This window comes from Cololabis saira, chromosome 17 (assembly GCF_033807715.1).
Source record: "Cololabis saira isolate AMF1-May2022 chromosome 17, fColSai1.1, whole genome shotgun sequence".
Classification (NCBI taxonomy): Eukaryota; Metazoa; Chordata; class Actinopteri; order Beloniformes; family Belonidae; genus Cololabis; species Cololabis saira.
The window spans coordinates 14,962,049-14,980,250 of record NC_084603.1 but is presented as its reverse complement, the minus strand read 5'-3'; the positions used below and the strand labels follow the sequence as shown (position 1 = coordinate 14,980,250).

Sequence of the window (18,202 nt, the reverse complement as noted above, 5' to 3'; positions counted from 1 at the left end):
GAGGTATGTAGCAGAGCCATAATTACGGAAGCGTAGTGCTGCCACGCCAGAAAAAGACGAAAAGTTTATTGTTAGAACAATAAACTTTTCACGTTATAACGTGATATTTTTCACGTTATTATAATATACAAACTTATCACGTTATAACGTGATAATTTATTGTTCTAACAATAAACATTTCACGTTATAACGTGATATTTTTCACGTTATTATAATATACAAACTTATCACGTTATAACGTGATAATTTATTGTTCTAACAATAAACATTTCACGTTATAACGTGATATTTTACAGTTAGAACAATATACTATTTATCACGTTATAACGTGAAAAGTTTATTGTTAGAACAATAAACATTTCACGTTATAACGTGATACTGATATTTTTTTCTTTTTCTGGGGTTGCAGCATTACGCTTCCATACAGAAAACATACACAGCAATGATTCCTAAGGTCCTTTCAGGCAGTTCCCAGGTACTCCAACACTTTTCCAAATTTTGCTGTAAAAAGGCACCTCTGACCACTAATTCCAAATCTCAGTCTTTCCAGAGAAATATATCAACAAAATATATAATATATAATATAATATATCATCGACTTCCACAAATGTGTTGTGGGAGGTTCTTCTCCCACTTAGTCATAATAGCCTTTCGGCCCAACATAAGCAAAAACTGTAAAGTGTTTTTATGTCGTCTTAGTGATTCGGGGGAAACATCCCAATAGACATAGTAGTGGGTTAGGCTGTAATTGTTGTTCGATTATTACACTGACCTCATCACATACAGTTTGCCAGAAACGTTGAATCTTTTCACATTCCCAAAGTATTTTGAAAACTTTTATCCAAACGAAAGATCTGCGTGTTCGTTTGTCTGGTGAACCAAAAGAAAACCAGTGAACAGAATCAAAGTTATTACAAGCTTTATTATACCATGCACAATGTTTTCCAGCCAGAGGTACACACCTTTCTCAAACCACATAGGTAGGAGAGAAAATGCACATGGTGGTCATTGATCCAGTCATATTTACACTAAAAAGGGAGGTGTTCTTTGTACGTGAACCCCATCTGCCAAACATATCAGACCTTCAGCCCTATATCCCTGTTTATTGCTTCCTACTTGAGATGTCAACCTAGATAAAGGATGAGACCCATCAGTGAAACATATGTTGCTTCATTGTCTTCACCTAACGAAACATTATTTAACAGCCTAGTCATAAAACAGGAGGTGACCCTGCAAATAGAGAAAAACCAGTGTAGAATCTTATAGAAAAACGCTTCAAACCTTTAAACAATTTCATAAAATCCTAACACAAAGCTTTAAACTTCTATCAGATATTTTAGAGCTACACTCATGAGGTGAACCGACTGGAGTGATACTGGTATGAGGAAGCTGTGAAAAGATTTTCACATCCCATTTCTATCAATTAATGTTTCGCCAGCATGTTACCTTGTGTTAAGTTGACTACTTAAAGACAACAAAATGCAGCTACATGATAAACGTTGTGTTCTTAACACATATAATATCGCTATCGTTTTTTAACATTTAACAACAGAGGTAGTTGGCTTTATGCTCTTTACCCAATACATTATAACGTATTTATCGTGGAACTGCTCTCTTATTTTCCCGACGGCCGTGAACGCAGCGTAGACCCGCCCACATACTGGTCACGTGACTGAAAGCGGAAATGGTCTCTAAACAGAAGTTGACCTCAAAAGCATGGGCGTGTTTGCAGGATTTGCACTGTGGTAGTTTTATTTTAATTTATTACATTTTAATTTAATGATTGCTGTGATGGACGCTAATCTGTTGCAGTGGAAGAAACAGGGACAGGTAACACAACACGTGTGCAAACATGTAGAGCATCAGTGCTGATGGTGATGACAGTCAATCCAGTTATGATGTTTCTGAATGAATGATGAACTGCACTATTCCTCTTTTACAGTCGTTCTTCCGTCGATTACGGGTGTGGGTGAGTCTCCTGGATCCGTCCCTGCTGCTCTCCTCAGATGTGAGTATCAACCACTGATCTGATGCTGGGAGATGAGTAAAACATGTTTGACAGCTCTCTGTGATCTCCTCAGGCAGAAATACTGAAGGCCCACTCTCTTCTTGGGAGCGGACAGAAGCTGAATGAAAAAGTGAGGTTTTATTATATCTGCAGTGGTTAGTGAACATGATAAAACTTTAGATTGCCTCACAACTCTCTGCCATGTCCTTTCCTCCAGGACAATCCCGCAGTGATCCTCTCTCTAGTAAGTCTCACCAAACATAATCTGCCATTTCTATCCATGAAAATAAGAAAAGAAGGTATAAACAGTCATGACTTATGAAGTATTAAGGTGTCACTCCAGCATGTTTGCATCTACTTGACTTTATAAAAACACAAATAGATGTTTTATACTTTTATCCTGAGTAATCCGTTGTGTTCTGATGTTTTATTTATTCATGGTGTTTAACATGCTGCCGCCTGTGTTTCCCAGTCTTCTGTTCATGCTGATTCTGGTGCTCCTCTTCCATTTGTTTTCCGTCCTCCAGGTAAGTTTAATAACATATTAAGCTTTTACTAATATCTCATAGTGCTCCTCCGTCATTGAGGTTATCTTAGGATGTTGTATATTTACATCATGGGATATTAACATGAGTGACATTTTTCATTTAATTTTTTTTTCATTTATTTAATTATTTATTCAAACAGGTTAAAACAAAAACAAAAAAATAATCAGAATACATAAAATGTATATACCGAAAAAACAAAAAAAAACATAAGCAAAACAAAGCAAATTAAAGAGACGAATCTTTATGTAGATAAATATTTCCTGTTTGACAGGGTGTAGGATGAAGTTTCAAAAAACTTTTCTAGTCCTACCCCTTCTAATGTTCTGTTTTTACCATTTATTCATTTCACAGAACTTCTAAAAGAAAAGCATAAAAGAAAAGAAAAAGTGGTTCAGCTGAGCAAGGCACTTTGGTCACTGGCTGTCAGTTCATGTGTCCATTTCTGTTTTGTATCCATAAAGAGTATTGATTTTAAACATTTGTTTAAACTTACTTAGTGATTTGCATGATTTCATTTCATCTTTGCAGTTGTTCCACAGATTAACTCCCATCACTGAGACACAATGGGTTTTGATGTTTGTTCGTACATGCTGTTTTTTAAAATTGCATATTCCCCTGAGATTGTGTTTATTTTCTTTTATTTGAAACAACTTATGGATGTTAGGTTAATTGATGATTCTAAATTGCCCGTAGGTGTGAGCGTGAGTGAGCATGGTTTGTGTGTTTATATGTGGCCCTGCGATGGACTGGTGACCTGTCCAGGGTGTAACCCCAGCCTCTCACCTGAAATGAGCTGGGATAGACTCCAGCAGACCCCCGTGACCCCGCAAGGGATAAAGCGGGTATAGATAATGGATGGATGGAACTTCTGGATGTCTTGTGGCAACTGATGATGATTCACTTTGTGCATGATTTGTAAAGTTTTGAAGTCGTCCAGATCCTTAAATTTGAGTGTTCTCAGTTTGATGAAGAGTGGGTTTGTTGATTCTCTAAAGGCCGCTTTATTTACAATTCTTATTGCTCTTTTTTGAAGTTTGAATATTGTATCCGTCAATCAGCAGGTAGTTCCTTGCTCGATAGTGTTTCCACTGAGGTCCATTATTGTTTGGGGAGATACAGAGACATGTTTAGATGCAAATGCACAACTATGTGGTTATTGATTTCACCGATGTGAAAAGTTCCACCTGCACATCAGTGTGTAACTTCACCAACTGCTACTCGGTTCAGATGAGGTGTTTTCACCTACTGAGATCTGTTATGTTTGCACCATGTCTCTGTGAAATATACAGCAAAGGTTTTATTATTTTTTAACAGCTGTCTGGATATGTATATGTATTGATTGGGTAATGATTTAATTTGGATTAACCTTTTAAAGTCATACATAGAGGACTGTCTCAGAAAATTAGAATATTGTGATTTTCTGTAATGCAATTACAAAAACAAAAATGTCATACATTTTGGATTCATTACAAATCAACTGAAATATTGCAAGCCTTTTATTATTTTAATATTGCTGATCATGATCATGATCAACGCAAATATCCTATCTAAAAAAATTAGAATATTCTGGGAATATTAATCTTAAACTGTAAGCCATAATCAGCAATATTAAAATAATAAAAGGCTTGCAATATTTCAGTTGATTTGTAATGAATCCAGAATGTATGACATTTTTGTTTTTTTTAATTGCATTACAGAAAATAAAGAACTTTATCACAATATTCTAATTTTCTGAGACAGTCCTGTATATATTTATATATGTTAATTTTGATCTTGCAGCTTATGTTAGTTTTCTTGTATGTAGGTGTGAGGGAGAGTGAACCTGTGCAGCAAAAGTGAGTCATGCACTGCAGCCACTTGTGAAAAACTGCAGCCAAATGAAAAAGCAGGTTCAGGATCAGTTTGCTAATGAATTGTTGGATGCGATGAATTTCATCTGACACTTAGTTGCTTATTGGACTAGTTTATGTCACTCCGGTCAGTTTAATTAGCTCAATGCAGGAAAATTAACCATCTGAAGAGCTAAAACTTTCTCTGGGACATGTTTATGAACATTAAATGTTAATTGCAAGACGTCTGTGACCCTGAGTCCAGACCAGAAGAGAATATTCAGTCAGTTACTCCGTCCACCCTCAGGCACAAATGATTAAGTCGAGGCCTTTACATAAAAAGAGTGCTTAAAACTTTGATTCTCTCTTTTTTTAAACTTTTAATGTTAATTTATACATCGGTGGGAAATACACAGATGGCTCATTTTGGTCAAAAGGATCTCTGATCAGTGCTAATTGCCTGGTTCTGCAGGTGTTTGTATCACTTTTGCTCCATATTTTAAAAAGCAATAAGTGCTGAAAATGTGAGAACAGCCTGAACATTTCATCAAATCAGGCAGTCACGGTAAATTATTTACATTTGTGTGAGAAAGATGTCAAAGATGAAAAAAGGGATTAAAAAAAAAAAAAAAAAATTCTGCTGAGGTGCATTTACTGCTAATTAATTTTACTTTTTTTTCCTCAGAATGTTTGAATATGTTTGGCTTTTAGAAAATACCCTGTCACACTGTTTGAAAAGCCAACTCTCTAACTCGTGTTACGTTCTTTTCAGCATATTTGCCAATATCAGGACCTTTGGTAAGTCTCTTTTTTTCTCATTCTCTAGTTGTTGTTTTTTTTATTATAATCCCTGTTGAAATTAAACCTTTTTTTTCAGGTTGTTGCTAGTCTTTTACCTCACAGTGGTGTCAAAGCTGCTCTGTTTTGGCAGGTACGAAGCAGATTCCTCACATGAATGCAAATATATTTGAATGTAACGCCATCAATGACAAATGCTCAACCTTTTTCTTACAGCTTCTGCTGCAGAGTTACAATGCAGGATTCAGCCACACCAACGGAAATTATTCAGCAGAGAAGGTAATGTCCTCAAAGCATGTATATATATATATATATATATATATATATATATATATATATATATATACACACACTCAAAATGACTCTAAATTGCTGGAATCCTCTAATCTCCTCCATCTGAAACCCTCCCCCCCGTTATTCTGCGGTGTAACCATCTTTATCTCTCGTCACCAGAGCAAGAAAACGTCCCCGAAGCAGCTTCTGTTGATGGCGGGAACCGTCTCTTACACAACATTTGCTGGGGTTTGTACATCTCCACTGCAGCGACGGGGACCATAATGTCTCAAGCAAACACTCGGGTTGGGATTTATTGATTCATTTTATTTGTTCTTCCCCTTCTGTGTCTACTATTTCAGGCCCTTCCTCAGATTCTTATCAACCGGCTCAGAATAACAAGTCCCCCTCTGCAGACTTTCTGCAGGTCAATATTACCGATCCCCCTCTCAGGTAAAGTCTTAGGCCCAATCCCAATACACCCCCTACTTTCTACCACTAGCCCTCACCCACTACCTCTACCCCTAAAAATCAAGCCACAAATTTTTAGGGCCCTTGTAATCTTCCCAGGGCCCCAATACTCCCCCTACCCCTACTTTTCAGCACTATCCCTAAATTTTGCTTGCTACATCACTGCGTGGTTTACGTTCGGGTACGTAAGCGACTGCGTAGTTACGTTTGCACATACGTCACACCATATCAGGAAGCTGAGAGCTAAAAGCTGTTTTAATTTCAGCTGTAGCGCTGTTAATATGCCACTTTATTAAGTTTTAATATTTTTTCAGGTGTAAAAGTAACTGTTAAGATCCCCAACCTGGGCTCAGTTTATCCAAATAACGCCTGTTAAGAAATTTGCTCAGAAAATTTCGAGATGAGTACAGCCGGCTGCCGGCTCAGGAGCTGATTTATGGTTCCGCGTTAAATCGACGCAGAGCCTACGGCGTAGGGTACGGCGTACGGAGCGCGTCGCCGCGTAACCTACGCTCTGCGTTGGTTACGCGCAACCATAAATCAGCCTTTATTCTGGCGAGGTTTGAAAAAGACTTCGCAACAACGGGCAAGCGAGTGATTATGTACATTCACTGAGTGAATATTATGAAATTAAAATATATTTCTCGCTAGAAATGTAATGAAAACGCATTTTTATGCAGAAACTAACTCAAAATATTGATTTTATTCACTAAAAAATAAGAAATGTCCGCCATGTTTTTTTTTTTTTGATTCAGTCCGCAAATGACGACGAAAAGCCTACTGGGAAATTTTTCTAGCCAGCTAGTGAGCATCTGAAAACCCTTGCTCTGAAGGGCCAGATTCATAAGCACTACCCCTAAATAAGCACACTCCCCCTAGGTGGAAAGAGGAATTGGGACACCACTACCCTCACGGGAACATGCAAAATTTCGGGGTAGGGATGAAAAGTAGGGGTAGGGGGAGTATTGGGACAGGGCCTTAGAGGGGTAAAAGTAGGGACAAGGGTTGCACACACGCACACTAATGTGTATAACCTCCTGCAGGCGTTCTCGCTTTCCTCAACGTGTTCACCATCCGAAGTGAGGAGACGGAGACGGGGATCCAGGTGTTTGACTACAATGGAAGACCTGTCGGCATCTCTAAAGCAGCAGGAGCAAAAGTTAATAAAAGGATCAGATCAACTGTAAGTTGTCTTCTGTTTATAAACGTGTCACAGTTTTAAGGATTATTTCTTATTTAATCAGGCTGTGAAGGAAACCGCGTATTCAAGAGCAGCACTCTTTGTTGCGACTGCTGCCGTCCCTAACCTGCTGGTTTTGTTCTTACAAAGGTGAGTCTCTTGTAGGTTCAGGTCACCTTAAGTGTGCAGAATCCCCTCCCTGTTAGGTCTGACCAGATTGCTCCGGCCTTCACAGAACAAGACTCTTCCAGAGAAACTCCCTGCTGGCCGCTCCTTGCCGTCACATCAGCGCAGCGCTCGTCCTCGGCCTGATGATTCCCGTATCGTTCAGTCTCTTTCCACAACTGGGAACGGTGAGGTTCAGGGTTCAGGGGCCTCGGCTCCGCTCTAATGTTTCCCTCGGGGGGGGGACTCTACTGACTCCGGCCTCGTTTTCCAGATAAAACGGGACGACGTGGAGGAGGAGCTGCGGGCAGAAGCAGTCGGCGTGCAGTTGTTCTACCACAGAGGACTCTGAGCAGCTTCCACGGCAGAGACAGAATCAGACAAACTCAACATGCAGCTCTGACTGAACAGCTTCTTCTGCACACATTAAAGATGGTATCAAAGATAAATGCAGCTTTTTCCTCTCAGAAACCATTAAACCAAACATAAAGCTACTATTTGATAGTGACTTTATTCACTTGTGATATTAACTGTATTTATAGATGTAGCAAATATTACAACAGTTCATGAAAATACATTAGTTTTCAAAGTTAGAGAGCATTTCTGTCTTTTACACTCTTCTTTATATGAAATATTTGTCTGACAATGTGGTCAGGAACACACTCGGCTGTGCTAACGACACTTCAGTTAAAAAAAACAAACTGTAAAACATGTAAAATAATCAAATCAATGCGGACGTGATCAGATGCAGAGCCTTCTTACAAAACCGTGTTTACAAAAGTCTCTGCGCAGCACAGTCTGCTCGGACCTCAGCTGAGCGTGGCACTAATGTCATTAGTAAAATACAAAATCTTACTTTGTTAAAAGAAAGAAAAACAAGTTGGACGATGTCTGCTGCAGGCGTCATCAGACAGCCACGTACTAACTCAATATTATAATCAGTGCTTGTCACATGTGGGATATTTGAGCTGCGCCTGACTCCAGAGAGCACCTGATGGTGGGAAGTGTTGCGTTGCGCCGTTAAACCAACTTATAAAACGGAGGCTCTTAAGTCCATAAACCTGCATTACTTTATAGTTTCAGTATCCCTGCTGAGTCCTTTTTCAAAAAGGTGCAGCTATCCCAAAGAGCCGAGGACAGCAGATTCTACAAACGCTCCCCAGACAGCAGGTCGCGCTTCGTTGAGAACTTCTTTCAGCAAAACAGAGTTCAAATTTTGCACAATGTGGGATTCAGTCATAATTAAGTACAGGAATTTGTTAGATAAAAGATAAAAAATAAAGGACAATTCTGAAACACAACCAAACGTACAGTATTTTGCAGTTTTATAACAAAGAGCATCCTGGTCTTGGGACAACAGGGCAGGATAAAAATCTGCTGCTTGTAATACTTTAGTTTCTTCGTGGGGACATTTGTGTGACAAAGCGCTTGTCAGAAAGCGGTAATCATCCCAGCACAAGCCATAGTCCACGCTGCTGACACTAACCTCGTCCTGCAGAGCGTCTGAGAGCTGCTTTATATCCTCAAGAGCTGTTCGGCAGCTGCCAAATGGAAGAGGAAGTTCTCGGTGGCCGGGGGGAAATGATGGCGCTTCAAAGCCTCCAGGGTGAGTTTTGAGTCTTCGCACTCGTCGGCCAGAGCAACCAGGTTGGAGAGGACTTCTTTAGTCTTGACGGAAAGGTCCTGTGGATGAACATTTGACCTTCTTGGTTAGACTTTGTCCCGGTGAGGAGTGCGCGGGAGTGCAGTCCCGTGTTCTCACCTTGATCACCTGACTATCGGACCTGTCGGCGTCCTCTGCAGACTGCACGATGAGTTGGCCGATGTCTTTGTGCAACTTCCCCATAGCCATGGCCTCTGTGGTGAAATATACATGATAAATAACATAGAAATAGAGAAAGTAAATGGAATAAAATTTCTTGGAGTCATAATAGACAACAAACTATCCTGGAAGCCACATATACAGTACATTAAAGCCAAAATATCCAAATCAATTGCAATATTACACAAAGTCAAACACCTTCTTAATCAATCATCACTATACACCTTGTACTGCTCCTTCATACTTCCATATATGAGCTACTGTGTGGAAGTGTGGGGGAACACATATAAAACAAACACGGATACAATATTCAAACTTGAAAAAAGAGCAATAAGAATTGTAAATAAAGCGGCCTTTAGAGAATCAACAAACCCACTCTTCATCAAACTGAGAACACTCAAATTCAAGGATCTGGTCGACTTCAAAACTATACAAATCATGCACAAAGTGAATCATCATCAGTTGCCACAAGACATCCAGAAGTTGTTTCAAATAAAAGAAAATAAACACAATCTCAGGGGAATATGCAATTTTAAAAAACAGCATGTACGAACAAACATCAAAACCCATTGTGTCTCAGTGATGGGAGTTAATCTGTGGAACAACTGCAAAGATGAAATGAAATCATGCAAATCACCAAGTAAGTTTAAACAAATGTTTAAAATCAATACTCTTTATGGATACAAAACAGAAATGGACACATGAACTGACAGCCAACGACCAAAGTGCCTTGCTTAGCTAAAAACCACTTTTTCTTTTCTTTTATGCTTTTCTTTTAGAAGTTCTGTAAAATGAAGAAATTGTAAAAACAGAACATTAGAAGGGGTAGGACTAGAAAAGTTTTTTGAAACTTCATCCTACACCCGTCCAAACAGGAAATATTTATCTACATATAGATTTGTCTCTTTAATTTGCTTTGTTTCGCTTATGTTTTTTTTTTCTTTTTTCGGTATATACATTTTATGTATTCTGATTATTTTTTTGTTTTTGTTTTAACCTGTTTGAATAACTAATTAAATGAAAATGAAACTAACCGAGCGTCAGTCTGAGGGGGATCAAAGAGCTCTTACAAACATATTGCTCGCTCTTTGAACGTGTCGTACCTTTGGCACTCTGGGACACCGTGATGACACTATCTGGGAGGTTCACGAACACATCAAACAAGTCCGATCTGCTGCTCACTTCTGGATCTACAAATCCTGCTATGTATCCTGTGAGGAGGAAGAAAAAAAAACCCAACATATTGGGGCATAAATAATTTATTTGGCCCGCCATTAGACAACAGCACAGATGGCGGCTAATCGGAGAGGGCATAAAGATTTCCTGCTAATCAGATAAAGTAGTCCATGGGCCAGAGCCCAAAATTTCACTTGTCAGCACCACTCAAGGTGACCAAACTTGCTTATCATTTTTGAAAATATCCACGTCTGTAGATGATATTTTGGTATGATAACCTTCCTGAGTGGCAGCTGTATCATAGTTATCAGCTCATGAAGTTCAGAAAATTACATGCATTCATTCAAGCTACGAAGTGATACATATCCTGAATCCCTATGCTCCTATGAGTATTCCAATTTTTGTATTTTGTGTCTCTGTTGTTCCTAGATGACACAGGGATAAATATACTATATCATTTAGGAGAAAATTGTGTAAAAATGTGTGTTGTTTATAGTTTAAAGGGCTGCAGTGACCTCTATGTTGGTCAGAAAGATTCACATCTTAGCGTCAATGAATGCTTAAAATGATACCAAAGACAATATAGTGAAACATTAACAGATATCCTGTACATGAGTCTAAACCAGGATATGCAGCAGCATCTAAAATGTAATTTTCTGAACTTCATGAGCTGATAACTATGATACAGCTGCCACTCAGGAAGGTTATTATACCAAAATATCATCTATAGACAGATATTTTCAAAAATCACAAGTAAGTTTGGTCACCTTGAGTGGTACTGACATCTGGTCGGGAACATGGACTAAAGGACCCAGGGTGCAGCCTCACCGGGGCATTTCTTCAAATCTTCCACTTCAGCATCCATCAGATGGACGTACGGGTGCAGGATGGACCAGTCTTTTCGGTGCCACGCCAGAGCCGGCAGGACTCTTAAGTTTAAAACGGGGCGGAGAGTTAGGTGACATGACAACACTCGTCACTGCAAAGTGGAAATAAAAAGTCCTGAATTCACCTCGTAAACTCCAACAGCGCCTCGATCCGAGGATGATGGACGACGATCCTCTTCTTCAGCATCAGGGCGGTGTACAGGATGATGGTCTCCATACCAAACTGGGACACCACATCTGTGATGGAGCCAGAAATGAGACGTTCACCTTCCCTCATAATCAGAGGTGTCAAGTAACGAAGTACAAATACTTTGTTACCTTACTTAAGTAGAAATTTTGGTTATCTATACTTCACTGGAGTAATTATTTTTCAGACGACTTTTTACTTTTATTCCTTACATTTTCAATTATCTGTACTTTTTACTCCTTACATTTTAAAAACAGTTACACTATTTTATTTCGGCCTTTAAAAAAAAAACTATCCAGTTAAATTGCTCCATCCGGATAGAGTGAATTTGGTTGTGGTTGTTTCAGATGTTCTTGTCCAGTTTTGTTCTTACATCCGTTCCCTCAGATTCCTGCAACTAAACTTGGATGTACATTCCAATAAAGGTTAGGATAAATGATAACATGCCTCTGAAGTTTGACTTTTTGTACCATTACAATACTTATAGGCAACTAGTCATCATATCTTCTGCTCTCTGAAACACATGTTAAAGGAGCTGTATGTAAGAGCAATAATAAAAAGGAATCATAAAATGACCCCGATATGTCAACAGACATTTAAAAATCATGTTCATTTCAAATACTTATGTCACTGACAACAGCACTCAAGCCAGGATATTCCAGTTTAAAAAGAGGAGTTGCAGCCCTCAACTGATGTTTATGTTGTCATTTTTTGTTTTGGCCTGAAGCTCCACCCTCCACCTATCTCCCAATCACCAAGTCAGTATTGTTTCTGAAGCTTCACCCTCCACCTATCTCCCAATCACCAAGTCAGTATTGTTTCTGAAGCTCCACCCTCCACCTATCTCCCAATCACCAAGTCAGTATTGTTTCTGAAGCTCCACCCTCCACCTATCTCCCAATCACCAAGTCAGTATTGTTTCTGAAGCTCCACCCTCCACCTATCTCCCAATCACCAAGTCAGTATTGTTTCTGAAGCTCCACCCTCCACCTATCTTCCAATCACGAAGTCAGTATTGTTTCGGCATCCGGGTTGCCAGCTCGGCTCTAATTATCGCAGCCATGGCAGCCTACGTTCCTGCTGCATTCTGCAGCCTACCTGGCAACCTCTGGTCGGGGGGAGGAGGGGGAGGGTACACGCCGCTCAACAATATTTTGAAAGTGACTGCAGTACCAGTTTTGGCCATTTCTTACAGACGGCTCTTTAAGTAGAAATTTTGGTTATCTATACTTCACTGGAGTAATTATTTTTCAGACGACTTTTTACTTTTACTCCTTACATTTTCACGCAATTATCTGTACTTTTTACTCCTTACATTTTAAAAACAGCCTCGTTACTCTATTTCATTTCGGCCTTTAAAAAAAAACTATCCAGTTAAATTGCTCCATCCGGATAGAGTGAATTTGGTTGTGGTTGTTTCAGATGTTCTTACAGTTTTGTTCTTACATCCGTTCCCTCAGATTCCTGCAACTAAACTTGGATGTACATTCCAATAAAGGTTAGGATAAATGATAACATGCCTCTGAAGTTTGACTTTTTGCACCATTACAATACTTATAGGCAACTAGTCATCATATCTCCTGCTCTCTGAAACACATGTTAATGCTCAATAGTACACATATATGCTTCTTTAATATATTTACATTATACTAAGATGCATTCATTTTCAATGGTTTTTGTCCTTAATGGCTTTTTTCCCCCCTTACATTACTTTTACTTTTATACTTTAAGTAGTTTTGAAACCAGTACTTTTATACTTTTACTTGAGTAAAAAACTTGAGTTGATACTTCAACTTCTACAGGAGTATTTTTAAACTCTAGTATCTATACTTCTACCTGAGTAATGAATGTGAATACTTTTGACACCTCTGCTCATAATCATTCAGTTTATTTTGTATTGTATTTTTATTTTATTATGAGGAGAAGAGAGAATGTGGCCAACATCTTGACTCCAACTCCTCACAAGAAACGAGGCGTTTTACCTTTGACTGAACCTGCCAAGTACGCTTTCCGAATGTCATGGTCCTTAATGAGAAACGAGCCGTTTTCATCACTCTGGCAAATCCCTTTGGTGAGGACAGCGATGTAGGCCTCCATCATCTTCACAGGACTGCCGTATTTGACATACATCCTGAATAACAAAGGTTTCCGTTATCAGCACTGTAAAAAATGTTGAACGGGTCAATCGTGAGGAACTTCAGTTACCTGCAGAGTATTCTGCTGAGGGCAGCATACTTCTCTGGGTTAAAGTCTTTTGCTGTCACGGCTATTGAAAAATGAGTGACCTATTTTTTTTTAGGGCAGGGGGGGACAAAAATCAATACATGTATTTAAAAGAGAAACATTATTTTGTTAAAGGAACAAGTCTTGCTCTTTGGTTTGTACCTTGTTTAGTGCTGTAGGTTCCTGCACCTCCACGGTGGTGATGTAGTACCAGGTCCGGCAGAACTGACCGAACACAAACGTGTGGAAATCACGGCTGTCCTGTGTCAAACAGCACTTTCTGAGCAGGACTTGTCTCAGTTCGGAGGCCACAGATGGATAACACCACACCCACAGCGTGTCTCCATTCACATCTTTCTCTGTTGATGAAGGAATTACAACAAAAACAAGCATCACACATGAATCCAGCATTTTATCATGCTTTTATTGAATCTGTTTTAGCTTTTTCCCTTGCATCATGGTTCGGAAACCTGCCCATAAAAGAAAGGAGCTAACTCAACCAAATTATTAAATGGTCAGGTCGGCTGATTGGGGAAACACAGCTGGGCCTGGAGACGATGTACCTTAAACAGTTGCAGCGACTCGCCAGCTCCATTCCCAATGATGCCTCCCATCCCTTAGCGAGTGAGTTCCAGCTAACGCCATCAGGATGCAGGTTTAAAGTCCCCAGAATTAGGACCACACGCTACAGAAACAGCTTCGTCCCTGCTGCTGTCTCTCTTTTAAACAAATCTTAACAATTTTTATTTATTACTGAGGTCTATCCTGCTTTTAACGTATTTATTTCTATTTATTAGAAACCCTGACCTTGTTTTTTTACTTTTTTATTCATTCATTGTTCTTTGCCTTGTGGGCAACATCTACTTTTATCCTGTCAGTGAGCGTCGTGAGTACCTGCCATGTCTGTCTTGTGCTGTTGCAAACCTGTTCATTGTTTTTACTGTTTTTGTCCTGTGTCAAATTAAGGACAGTAGAGATTGTGTGTGAGATGCTTTTTACTGCAAAACAAATCTACCTACGGGTATTAAATAAAGTTAACTTGAACTTGATCCAGACTCAGAAACTAGACATGCTGAGAGAAAATCTCCATCACATGGAAGTCTGTGGCAGATGATGCGTTTAAAGACCCCTCTACAACCAGTTAACAGATGTGCACATCAGAATCAGAATCAGAATCATGTTTATTTGGCCAAGTCAGGTCAAACAAGACAGGGAATTTAACTTGGTTATTTTCGCTTACTGTACAGTAAATAGACAAATGACAGCTCTTATTAACATATATACAGTACTCGAGTTGAGGGGGGATGGCATCCCCCCCTGAAATAAAAACGGTCAAAATCATCCCCCCTGTAAAACTGCCATCCCTCCTTTCCATCCCTTATGTCATTTCATCAATGAATGTGGTTTTACTGCTATTTCAACATTTAGAGTCATCACCAGAAAGATAACCTATTTGACAATTTTCACCTGTTTCAAGTAAATTTTCACTTGAAATAAGTAGAAAAATTTGCCAGTGGGATAAGATTTATCTTTTCTCATTACAAGTAAAAAAATCTTGTTCCACTGGCAGATTTTTCTGCTTATTTTAAGTGAAGATCTACTTGAAACAGGTGAAAATTGTTGTTTTTTCCAGTGATGAGTCTTGTTTTAGGTGTAATGAGATTTTACTAAAATGAGACATTTTAACTAGAAATAAGACAAATATTCTTGTTAAGATTTTGAGTTTTTGCAGTGATCCATTTTACTTATCCTGTGAAGGACAGAGTCATATTGATAAGTTCAGAAAACAGTTTTTTATTGTTGTGTTTTGATGTATTTGATGTAAGCCCAGTATATATTTAAAGCTTACAGAAGGCTGCATTTAACTGCTGCTATGTCATTCCTGCAGTATTTCTGCAGGTGTTTTGGTCAGTGCTATTATTTGTAATATATTATATTATTTGTAATCAGCACAAATTATCTGTCCCCATATGATAAAATCCACCATCACCCCTGATTTCTTTTTACAACTCGAGTACTGCATATATACAATTTTAAAGAAAGTGAAAGGTGCAGCAGTTTGGGGTAGACATGGTTATTGAAAGGTGCATGTTACAGCATATGATTGAGGTTATTATTATTATTATTGCACAGTTATTGATTGATGACTCTGAGACTCTATGAGTCATGAGAGTTAATCAGATCAACAGTTTAAGGGAATAAACTGTCTCTTTCCCTGTCACATCTCAAACATGCAGCAGTCTGGGTCATACTGGTGTCATGTGACTGTCCTGGACATTCAAGTAGGTCTGAGGCGCCAACTTCGCTTGAAACAGGACTAAACTTAACACCAACAACTGGGAGGAAACAGAAACTCACCGATTAATCCGACGCTCAACATAAACTGGGTCTCAGTTGTTGCCATATTCCATACCTGGAACAGAGAAGGAGCACAGGTAAACTGAAAACACTGCCTCTGTCAGTTTCCTCTGAGTTCACACAAAGGCAAAAATACCAAAAATACCAATACAAGGCGAAATAGCAGACTATAAAGTTGTGTAGATTCAAAAATACCAGAAGCAGGTTCAGACTGGGTGGGATTTTTGCTGTCAACAGACCGTCCACTCGCTTCCGCAAGGAGGGCGGGGCCTCGCTGCTCTCAGCCAATCAGAGACGGCCATGAGGCAGCCGCATTGGTGCGTTCAAGGAACTAAGAAAAGAATAAAATACAAGTCTCGTGAAATTATGATTTCAAATTATTTTGGAAGGATGTGTTGTTTGGTGTTTTTGACCATGTAACGATTAGAACAAAGCCAAAAGAAACATGTATTATGAATTTGTTGATTATCCTTGCAAGATTCCACATCCACAAATCCAAATTCTTACACAAAAAACCCTCTTTTTTTACTTTTCATTTTGAATTCAATCAGTATCTGGACTCTATTAAGTTTTTTACTAATTCAAAAGCAATCAAAACCATAAATGTATGTAAATGTTTTGGCTTTCTGTTATAATTTCATCCCCCCCTGGCTGGTTATAATGTGTTGTGCTTTTTGTTTTGTTTTTTATTTGAGTTATACTCTTTATATGTTATAATTCAACTTGAAATTGCATAATGTGAAGATTTGTAATCATTGTACTTTTTGCAAATGTTAAAAAAAAAGTCTCGTGAAATTATGCAGTCTACACTTGTGACTGGACAAGCCAATTGCCACTTTAGTTACATTTCACCTAGTATTTACTCTATGTTTCTTTATTTTTCATCTGTAATTTTTATTATAATACCCACGTCTCAGCCAAAGAAAGAGATGTTTCAAAAACCTGATCAAATAAATTGGGCCAATCCCAATACAATAAAAGTGTCTGCTTATTTGGTGATTTCTCCCAGTTATTTATGTCTATTTTTTTTTTTAACACAGTGCTTCACAATAGTCCCAAAGAGTTTAGTTTCTCTTCATCTTTGCATTGGCGAAAATCATTCATTACTTTTCTTTATTCATTCAGATATTCAAAGATTAGAATAAATAATAGCCTGCTAGAGATAAAATCCCAGCACGCATGATTGCATACTAATTTAGAAAGGCAATTCTCTTAATTTTGTTATCTCAGAATGCCTCTTAAAACGAGATAACAATTTGGATTTAGTTTTTAAATAATTGTTCTGATGGGTCTTGTATATTAAATATGGGGTTGTCCTTTTTTGAGAAACATTGAACACATCACTATAGAGCACATACGGGAACTTTACTCATGTGGACTTGCCAGGTTGGTTAAAAACAGGCGTTTAGGAATCTGAAGCTGGTGTAAAATTGAGAATCGTCATCCATATAGGAAATTAAAAATACTTATTCAAAGGTCTATTTGAAATGAGCCATGAAGAAATTATATACTATTCCCATTACGATCAAATAGAAATTCCATTAATCAACTATTTTCTGAGTCAGAAATTAAGAAATGGAGAACAAAATATATCAATTATCCAGTAAGCCCCAAGACAAAAGAAGTCCATTTCAAAATTCTAAACAATATTTATCCATCCAATGAACTGCTGAGGAAGAGATTTGGTATTGACCACAATAACTGCAGCTTCTGTGATTCTGAAATTGAAACTACTGATCACCTGTTTTTTCATTGTCTGTACACTGTAACAATCTGGGAAGATCTACAAAACTGTCTGTCAGCAAAAATTCAACCACTCAATCCTCTCACAAGAGAGAACATAGTGTTTGGTATTAACATGAAGGACAATAAGTGTGACCTAATATTGATCTAATTCTCCTTACCAAATTCTTCATCCACACATCTATATGGAGGAAAATGAAACCCCTCTTGTCTGTGTTTAAAAAGACCATGTGGACAATCATCTCAATGCTTTTAAAATAATGAGGAAAAAAACTGCATTGTCCATCCTCAGAGCATAAGAACTGAAAATATTTGAGGACCCCTAATGTGATATTATTTCTTATTATTTATTTATTTTACGTCTGAATTTATTTACAAGATAAAGACTCAGCTCTCAGCTCTAGGAGCACTTCGGCATCTAGTAAGATGCATGCACTTACGACATGATGGTGTCTTCTTAGACGTAGCTTTTTTTCTTATTTAATTAAAAAAAAACATATATATTCTAGCACTGGTGTGACAGCACTTGTGTCC

General features: G+C 38.4%; 2 protein-coding genes across 2 annotated transcripts; one reads left to right on the top strand and one right to left on the bottom strand.

The window, feature by feature from the left end:
• The first annotated feature begins 1,673 nt into the window (after positions 1 to 1,673).
• sfxn4 (sideroflexin 4) lies at positions 1,674 to 7,766 on the top strand. The gene is made up of 14 exons (XM_061744972.1): positions 1,674 to 1,830; positions 1,943 to 2,008; positions 2,082 to 2,138; positions 2,226 to 2,252; positions 2,481 to 2,535; positions 5,158 to 5,183; positions 5,263 to 5,316; positions 5,400 to 5,462; positions 5,637 to 5,705; positions 5,819 to 5,909; positions 6,971 to 7,086; positions 7,172 to 7,257; positions 7,343 to 7,460; positions 7,547 to 7,766. Exons 1-14 carry the CDS (start codon positions 1,780 to 1,782, stop codon positions 7,622 to 7,624), a joined length of 957 nt encoding a protein of 318 aa, XP_061600956.1. The 5' UTR covers positions 1,674 to 1,779; the 3' UTR covers positions 7,625 to 7,766.
• A 606-nt stretch (positions 7,767 to 8,372) lies between these two features.
• Positions 8,373 to 16,188, bottom strand: dennd10 (DENN domain containing 10). Its single transcript, XM_061744970.1, has 10 exons — positions 16,121 to 16,188; positions 15,926 to 15,980; positions 13,730 to 13,926; positions 13,550 to 13,629; positions 13,327 to 13,475; positions 11,283 to 11,394; positions 11,099 to 11,199; positions 10,198 to 10,305; positions 9,035 to 9,129; positions 8,373 to 8,955 (listed from the first exon to the last, which is right to left on the bottom strand). The coding sequence occupies exons 2-10, from the start codon at positions 15,969 to 15,971 to the stop codon at positions 8,788 to 8,790; spliced, it is 1,056 nt and encodes a 351-aa protein (XP_061600954.1). The 5' UTR covers positions 15,972 to 15,980; positions 16,121 to 16,188; the 3' UTR covers positions 8,373 to 8,787.
• Between the last annotated feature and the right edge of the window lie 2,014 nt (positions 16,189 to 18,202).